Here is a 9,607-nt window from a genome sequence, read left to right as displayed (position 1 = left end):
AGGTATAGAAGGGTTACAGAATAGAGTTTTATCTGCCCTCTTTCTCACGGCACCTTTAAATGAAATGCTTTTCTTATGCTTTGCTTATTCACATAAATAGTAATGTGGAGACACTTATTAATAGTTAATGGGAAGAAGGCTTTCTCTTCCAATCTGTATTTTCGTATTTGTGATTTCCTTTGTGACTTATAGAACCTTTTCTTCCAATCTGTATCACAAAGATGCAGTTGAATAAGAAACAAATATTTTTGGGTTATTGGGAGTGGTGGCAGAGGGAACTGACCTACTCCACCAACTGTATACACACTGCCTTATAACATTGGTGAGGCAAAGTACAGTATTTCTAGCTTCCCGTCTGTTCCAGGGTAACACCAGGTACACAACAGGAGCAGAGCTGCCCATTTTCACATTTATTGTTCTGATTATGTGCTCTTTAAAAAAATCTTCCTTCAGCATCCAGGTGTGCATATATATGTTTGTATGTATGTGTAACCATGTCCAACTCCTTGCCTTTTTTTTAATTGAGTAATTGGTGATGGTTTGGGGGGGAGGGGGGAAGGGAAAGTTGTAGGAAGATACAACTAATGATTTCCATTAATAGCAAAATAATGTTTCAAAATACCATTAAATAACGTAGGAGATTTTCACATTGCAAATGAAAGGGAAGCTTCGCTAGAGAGGAGATAACAAGTAAGTCCATCACATGTTGACAAGTGAAAATGAGGAAGTGTAAAGAAAAATAAAAGGAGTAGTAGAGGTGGAAGACTTTTTAGTTCGCAATTGATGGAGGTCCCATAAACTTAATTAACAATCAACATCTGACGAAAAATCACCTGCAACCACATCATCTTTGTTTCGTTTCTCATCAGATTTCTCAGTTAATGGAAGATTTGCTCAGTGTAAGTGTGGTATCTTACTCCCCATGTCCTAAACATAGGAGGAGGTGGTATGATGATGTTTCATGTGGCTCTGCTCACTTTGCATTAGGCCTGAGCTAGGGACACAGCTCTGCCTGCAGGTGCAGATGATGTTGCCTTTGGCCGGCTTAAAGCTGAGACAGTTAATTTTTTTATAGTTTTGGGTCTCTGTTGTCTTAATGTAAAATAAGGACTATGACCTCCAGTCTTTTTTTGTGAGACAGTAGCATGGTTTTTGTCTGTCTGACCTGAACTCTTAAATTTAGTCTATTTTCAATTTGTTGTTTTGTTTTGTTTTTTTCCCAATTCTCCTGTTAAGAGCCTTATTGTTTACTGCTACCATCAGAAAATGTACACTTGGTTTCCATGCTATAACTTGTGGGTAAAGTAATTCTGTGGCTTTTTTTTTTTTAAGTAATTTTGTTGGAAAGATGCTATATTGAAAGTATTTTTCTCATTTTTCTGTGAACTAAAAGCCAAGTGCGAATCCAATAGTATCACATTTAACACAGCATATGAGAACCATTAAAGTTTGTGATAATGCAAGTATGGCTAAGAAATGGTTAATTGCTTCAACATTGTTTCAGATAGCCTTATGGCAAATACAGATTTTTTGCCCTATTAGTTTAATTCTTAGTGTAATGTCTTCATCTTAAGTATAAAATTTTGAGTTGTTCCATCCAAGAACATACTGGAACAAATTTGGCATCAGCAACCTAAAAGGGAGATGCGCTGCTTTTGTTTCAGGTGGTAAGTACTGACTGGAGCCTGCCAGCACTTGAATTTCCATGGAGTTTAAATGGAGATGTTAACAGATATTCAGCTCTGGATCTGAGAAATAAATAAAAAAACCTCAAGGCCTCAGTGATTTTTGGATGAGAGCAGTCAACAGAATAATACATTTCTGTATTGTCAGCACACTGTAGCTATGATTGGTCTGAACTCGAGTTCTTCACAAAGGAGTCATGTAAATGGAAAACAGCAAAGGTCTTGTATGGAAGCCCTGTGGGACACCTGCAGTAACAGAATGAGGAACGAATTTACAATTTAATCAGTAGGAGAGAAACTAAGGGAACATAGGATTGAATCCACATGGTATTTGAATTCTTTGACAAAAAAGAGCAGTATAAACACCAATAAATTTAAAAAAATCCTCTCCAGCTGTGGCGTTGATGTTAATTGTGCAATTAGTCTTTAAGATCATAAGTTAAACCATCAACTTTTAATACTCTTTTATTTAATGCAAAGATAGGCCTTTTTTTATTTGCATGGGTCTCTTTATAGAATGCAGTGTTGATTTGAAATGTCACCAAATTAATGATTAATTTAGTTTTTTCAGGATCATTTAAATAAACTGGGGTTTTTCAGTGTGATTGATAGAACGTGATTGCTGTTAGCTGCAGTCTCAACCTGCTTTTGATATTTAAACATATAAAGCTGACTAGATATAACCATTCAGGTGCTAAATATATTTTACATCTACTTCCAACAGTAGAAATGGAAGTATTAAGAGATCTGGCTTCATTGTCATTGAACTGTGAAATATTCAACCTTGTCTGCCCGTGCTTAATACTGTTGACTTTTTTATTTCAGTTAGAAGATTAAAATTAAATGCTTCATTTTTCGTCAGCTTTTGGGAATTAAATTGAAATTTAAGACTCTAAAAATTTTTACTAAGATCCTCAATTTCACCAACGGATTCTTGGAGGATATTCTGTTTTCAAGGGCAAAGAAAAAAGGTTCATTGATCAAGTATGATACAGTGCAACATTTTTCTTATCAGAGCTCTTTATGTGTATTTATTAAAGATCACATATTTCATATTATGCTTAACTGTATTGGAAGAAGTACTTCACAAAACATATACTAGACATAATAGTGAGACTCTGTAACCATATTGTACTTACTTTTAACTGCAGTTCTATGATTTTGATTTACTGATTTAGGGGTTTAGTGGTCAGAAAATTGGAAAGTGCTACAGCATGCTTTAGAATGATGTTGCTATGTAATAACATGGGGACTGACATGTGCCCAATTTAACTATTTCAGTAAAAAAAATAGTTTTTCCTTCCTCGAGAGAGGATCACTGTTAATTAAGATAGACAGATAATTTGACTTTTTGCTGAACTGGTGTGATACAAGAAATAGGCTGGTACTTCTTCCTTGGAGAAATAATTTCGGAGTTCTTTGGTCTGCAGTAGACATTTAATATTAAAGTTTGTTCTTGAAATAAATAATAGCCAAAATGTCAATACTTCTGGTTTGCAGAATAATCATAAATTCTTGACCATAAAACAGTCATAAAGGCATAATATTTTATCCACTGTATATTCATACATTGCATGTCATTACAACAGCTAGGTGATGAATCATTTTCTCTGTGTGACAGAACAAATCTGAAATACCAATGCTAATGTGAAATCTATTCAAAGTCAGGAGACTTGTAAAATTACTTTACTTTAAATATATTTGCTTAAAAACCAAGTACATTTTGCAGTTTACACCAGTATCAAGCCCCTTTAAGATGATTACCTGAGTTTCAGCATTTGGAAATGGGGAAAGGTGTAGAACAACTTTTGCCGTCTTGTTGCAAGGTTATCTACCTACTATGTTGTCTTCCCATTTTAATATTTTGTGGGTTTTTTTAATAATAATAAAAAAAGAATAAATTGTTATTAAAAGTTAAGAGAGTAGTTTCCATGATCTTGAACTTAAGGAAACTTTAATGAGTAATGTACAGTATATACCGTCTGTGTCCTGGGAGTATAAATTTATGTATGAGACAGATACTTTTTTTTTGTTAAGCAAAAATCTCAAACAGGTTAAATGTGGGATAGGCTTTTTTAAAGGTTATTTTTTCCCAGGATTTTTTATTTCTTTAACCGTGGGTGATATATTATTCTAATTCAACTCATATCTTATGCTAAATTTTACTTAGGATCAAAGCCATTCAAGTGCAAGATATGCCACTTTGCAACAGCTCAGCTTGGAGACGCCAGAAACCATGTCAAGAGGCACCTTGGGATGAGGGAATACAAGTGTCATGTCTGTGGGTGAGTAAATTGAAACAGTCTCCACCATGGTTAACCAGGAGAAGAGTGCAGGATATGCATTGTTTCAGAATTGAAAACTGTGATGTGAGCAAGAGTGGCTAAAATTATGCATGCATATCCTCCTTTCCATTGTTATGGTAAATTCCTTAAATACAGTTATGACATTCTTTTCCCACTTCTAATCCTGCACTGAAGATGAGCAATTTTATGGGCTACAAGGTCAATTTGAACCTGTAATCTGTAAATTGACTAAATTATAGGATGTTCATTCACATTGCCAGGGAGAACTGTAAATTCCATTTAAAGACATAAAAAATATATAATATAGACTTTACTGTGTGGGTTTTTTTCTTTTGCTATACTGTTATAATTTTAGTACCATTAGCAGATTTCTGGACTCCATTAGAGTTTTCATTCTTTACGAAAACAAAACAGAAGACTGATTTTTCAAACAAACGGATCTAAAATATTGCAGGCATAAGACTTTAAAAATAAATTGAAGTCTTTTATGTATGCTTGTGTTCATGTTTGTTACCCCAAAAAATCTTGTTTTTCTTTTTTACTTAATCGTTATTTCCTCAGAAGGATCGTTCATAATGTTTAATTGTCCTTCAAATGTGTTGCATTTAATAGGAGGCATTGAGACTCCTTAATGCAAAACTAATTAATTTAGCAGAAATGTTTAAAAGGTTTTAAAATGCCATGGCATATATGGTACATCATAGGACATTCAAAGTTGGATTTTAATACCCTAGTTCTGATTAAAAATATATTTTAATGTTATTATGCTGGAGAAATTAACTAATATATGCATCATATAAAAACATTTTACTCAAACCTATGTAACCTGCTATAGCAGTCTTATGGCTAATGTGTAGAACAGCACAGGTTCAATTAGATGATGCAGTGCACACATGAATGGTGTGGTGTGATGTTGGGGATAATATTCAGCAGGAGGGGTTTTTTTAGCCTTAGTATACCGATCTACTGCAGGACAAAGTGTGTTACACATTTTAAAGCACAAGTGATTCTTCAGCTGAAGATGCAGCTGAGTGATTTTCACTGATTCATCTTTCTATTTTTCAAATAATTTTGCATGCAGCATTATGAGATACTTTGGATGTTTTTACTCACTTAAGAAAATTAATTGCTGACTTCTTGAAACAAGAAGTAAAAATGTATGAGCCTAATTCTTAAGTCCACTGAATATCAGTAGTAGAATAACTTGTGCTACTCTTTATTTTTCAGCATGTTTAAAAAGAACATTATGCGTGGTAGGCTATTTTATATTGTTTGAAAAAATCTTATTTACTATCTCTGCTATATGAATTGCCAAGAATTTGGCATGGAAGGTAGTTAACAACTACAGATCCACAAAACTGTTTAGCTAAGGCTAAGCTCTGTTCTTTAGAAGTTGTCAACAAACTTGACAATGGTTCTTTATTCAGTTCCCTTTTAACTTAAAACTGAAAAATCATCATATCATTTAACTGTGTTATTGTAAGAGGAGAAGTAAAAAAATCTCAAAATAGCTAATACTGTATCTTTTATAAAAAGAAAATTAAAATTATTGGGATTTGGCACAGTACCTCATTTTTTTCAAAAGCTCATTCCTTTCCTTCAGGATTGACACATTCTTAGAATCTGTCTCAGAAATTACACAACTCTTGGTTGCAATTCACGACAGTTATGCAAGAGAGCAAAACATGTATGAATGATTTAACCTGTGGACTTAAATGTTAGTCACTTTGCTAAGCTGACTGCTTCCTGTATGTTGCTGGCATGTCATACCTGGTAGCCAAGCAGGTACTCATTTTGCATTTGTGTGTAGTATTGTATTGCTAGTTTTCATCAACAACGTGAAGCTGTCCTATTTAGATATGACAAAACAATCAGCTGAAGAGACATATACCACAATACCCTGTGCTTACAAAATCTTATTTGTATACCTGTATAAATAATCATCACATTTCACTTAATGTGCACCAAAAATGTATTTTAAGAATTATATATTAACACTGATTTAATTGGAAAAGACATTTTTGTACTGTAGCTAACAGTCCTGAAGAATTGAGCAGGATTTGAAGAAGGAGGAATGACCAGAGCAGTTTGAACCATAGTCCAAATAATGAATGTGCCATCCCTAAACGTGGAAGAACAGAAAAAAGTGTAATAGCCTGTGCTGTATTTCTGCTATTTTAATTGAAAGGATTGGATAGTGTGTAAGTTAAAAAAATAAAGTAGCAACATAAAAAAAAATAAAATTGCTACGATTGGCTATCGGATTAGTGGCACTATAGAGCATTGGTACATTAACACCACTGACAATGTCAATTCATTATCATTGATGGCTAAATAATCTTAGAAATGCTCAGTGGACCTATTAGTTCCTGAACATAAGCAGCTCATGCTGCATTTCTTCATTAGCTTTAATTGCTATAAATTTTACCTTTTTAAAAATCATGCTTTAAAAGGTGAAGTGATCTTTCAGGAACATTAACTCCGTAATTTTGTCACAAACAGAAGGTCCTGCACTATGTTTTCTTTTCTATAGTAGTTAATATTCTATCCTCTGACTTTTAGATTCATAGTAATAAGCCCTCTGCTAGTTGCGAGGATAAATTGTGTTTCAAAAGCTTTTGAATCTGCTTGGGCACTTTCTAAAGGTGAAATGTCAGTGCAACATTGTGGTGTAGTGTGATCTCAAAATACCATCTTTTTTTTTTTTTTTCCTTTTTTAGAGAAAAATTCTTTGGAAATTTTTTTCTTTAAAAAAAAGCAAAAAGCTCTATCTGTGGTGTTGTTTTAGGAAGGGTTTGCTGTGTCTCAATTTTCCAAATGATGCTTATATTTACACGATACAAAGTACACAATATATAATTCACTTAGTTGTTGAAAAAGGCAGTAATTTTGCTGTGTTGTTTTATTTTTTTTTAATTGAAGTTCAGGGTTTGTTTTTCTTCAGCTACACAGCAGAAACTACATGACACAGAAATTGGACACCGCTAATGTTTTAACATTTGGAATAAACCGTCTGCTACTCATTTCCTTATCGCAGATGTGTGTTAATTGTTTTCTTTTCCATACCCATGGCTGTAAAATATATCCCATTATTTCAGAGATAGTATCTATTTTCTGCGGGTAGCAAACTGCTGCATATTTGAATTTAATTTTCAAAAGTCTGGCTCTGAAATTGGCTGATACCCTGGGTTAGATGAGCAAATCTTGGTTGCCCAGCATTTAAAATTTTTGTTTCATTTGCCTGGTGAAATGCAGTGAAAAGGCTTATCATGCACTTTTCAAATTTTATGCCTCAGGTACAACATGAAAAATGCATTGTTCTGCACTTGAGTTTTTGAACAGAATTTATAGGCAATGTTTGATTTAAAAATACATCTACTATTCCTTTGCCTTTTTCTTGCCTTTGCTTTCAGAAACAGAATTTTTGGGGATGTAGTTACATGTTTCAAGTAAGAGTGGCTGCTTCTTTCTTTTTTTCCTTTCCTTTACAACTTCTTAAAAATCTACTGAGGAAGATGGGTATAAGGTAGGTTTGGATTTTTAGGAAAATTTTCAGTGTTTAAAACATGCACATAAACATTTTTTGCTACCTTCCTAAAAATTGAAAGGACATTTGTAGCAGTGTCTTTGTGATGTTTATTCCATATATAGCAGTCAAGTGTTTTAAGGAACAAAAGTAAGTATTTGTATACACAAAGGAATTTGGAGGGGGGGTTGGGTTTTTTCTGTATTTTGCTGAAGTAGTTCTTTCTTGTGGGTTTTTTTGTTGTTGTTATTGGTTTTTTTTGCTTTGTTTTGGTCTTTTGGTGGATGGATGGAGGTATTAATCTTTTTTACTTTCTGCTCTTCTTGGTTTGCTTTGAAACTCCTTTTCCCAATTAATTCTGGAGATGTTATAAGATGTTCTGCTAAGTAACTGTTTTGCTAAATTTGGTTATTTTTTAAAGCCTCATATAAACAAGCTTTGAGGAGTTATAGTATCCTAAGCATGGAAATAACTTGACTTTTGCTGCTGTTGTTAATGCTAAGAATAGTTCAGAGATCTTAATCTGTATAAAGTTCAGTGTTTTAATGACAGTGGTTGCTTTGAGAATGTCTAAAGAAAAATATTCCCCTATATTGAGTATAGTGGCTAATAGATCTTCGTACTTTATAGATAAGAATGTGCTTTGACCAGCTGCTTCAAAAAAATTGGCTGAACTCCTGTGTGTTGTGTTCTAAAAATTCTTTTAGATTTTCAGATTTTTTTTTAACTGATTACTGTTAATGTCAGGCTACTTTTAGTGAAAGCATACTCTTAAGATTGCTTTTAGCAAGCAAAAAAAGACTTATTCATAAATTTATTGGTAGGAGCAGGAAAAACATTATATTTTCAAGGATGCCTTAATGTACTGTAATGTAAATTATTTATTTATAGTTGTGCAGTTTGGGAAATATTAAATAGAAAGTTGCTACTCTAGTAAAACTATTTTTGTGTGGTATTACCTAGTTTTTGTGCATTAGAAGGGATCTCTGTGTAGATGATTATAATGTCACTTTCTGACCTTTGCAGCTTGAATAATTGTAAATCATTGCTTCATAACGTGTCAGAGAATGTCTGTACTAGGCAATTAAATGGCAGAATATAATAGACCAAATTATTGCCTGTCATGTTTTCAACAACACAGTTAGTATTTGAGTTACACTTAATCATTACGTGCATTAGCAACTTCATTGGAATCCAGCTTCAGGCTGAGCATGAAATACATTACATTATTTAAACCTCTAATGGTAGAAGTCATTTATTTGTGTTGAAGTGTACAACATGCGGAGTTTCATAAAGCAAGGAACACTTGAGAGCTTAATTTATCCAAATCAAAGTCTAAATGCAGATAAACACAAGTGGCAAAAATTAGTAATTTTTATAGGCTGGAAATATTTAAAAATACATGGTTGTGGGTAATTGTAGGCAGCAGGAATAAATTAAAATCACTATTTTTAGTCAGCTCTGAGAACTAAAACTGTTGTATACCTAAATCATCAAATGCATCATGAAATTGCATTTTTGAATGAACAATTAATTACACACATCATACCTACCAATGTGTCCAAACAAAAAATATGTATTTGGTTCAGCTGTTTAGATCAGAGATAAATGCATATGAAACGACTGTTCCAGATGCAACTATTCTGAGTTTCTCTGTCTGCATTTTGCCGTTTGGTCCTATCATACACTTGTGCCTACGTTTACTTTAGTAAAGAAAAATGGGGTGAACTTACGTAACAGCTTTCCAAACTTGCACACACTTTTAAACAAATTAATAAGAAAATCCTAGAAAAATATATGGAGCAAGGTAACATATGTGTTATATTATCTTGCCAATTTTTGTTCAGTTATCTATCATTTTATTAGATTTGCGAACACAACCTTCAGTACATGGTCTCTATTTTTACTATTTAAGAAAACTACTTGAAATGGAAGCAATTTACTTTTATTCAGAAAGGCTCCCAGCATCTTTAAACAACTGGTACAGATCCTACGGTATGTTGTGCGAGACTCTCTTGGCCTGGATGTCTGCCATGGAGTTGGCTGGAGTTAAAGCGAGTGAGTGGGAGACTCGGGTACAGGCGGTGGAA

General features: G+C 33.5%; 1 protein-coding gene across 1 annotated transcript in view; it reads left to right on the top strand.

Moving 5' to 3' along the window:
- ZNF407 (zinc finger protein 407) overlaps positions 1-9,607 on the top strand; it is a 351,767-nt gene that overhangs the window by 35,521 nt on the left and 306,639 nt on the right. Inside the window, exon 3 of the mRNA XM_052786923.1 lies at positions 3,856-3,970. Coding sequence (XP_052642883.1) covers positions 3,856-3,970 — 115 coding nt within the window. The remainder of the gene's footprint in view (positions 1-3,855; positions 3,971-9,607) is intronic.

The sequence above is a fragment of the Harpia harpyja genome, chromosome 5 (genome assembly GCF_026419915.1).
Source record: "Harpia harpyja isolate bHarHar1 chromosome 5, bHarHar1 primary haplotype, whole genome shotgun sequence".
NCBI lineage: Eukaryota > Metazoa > Chordata > Aves > Accipitriformes > Accipitridae > Harpia > Harpia harpyja.
This window is presented reverse-complemented; position numbering and strand designations above follow the sequence as displayed.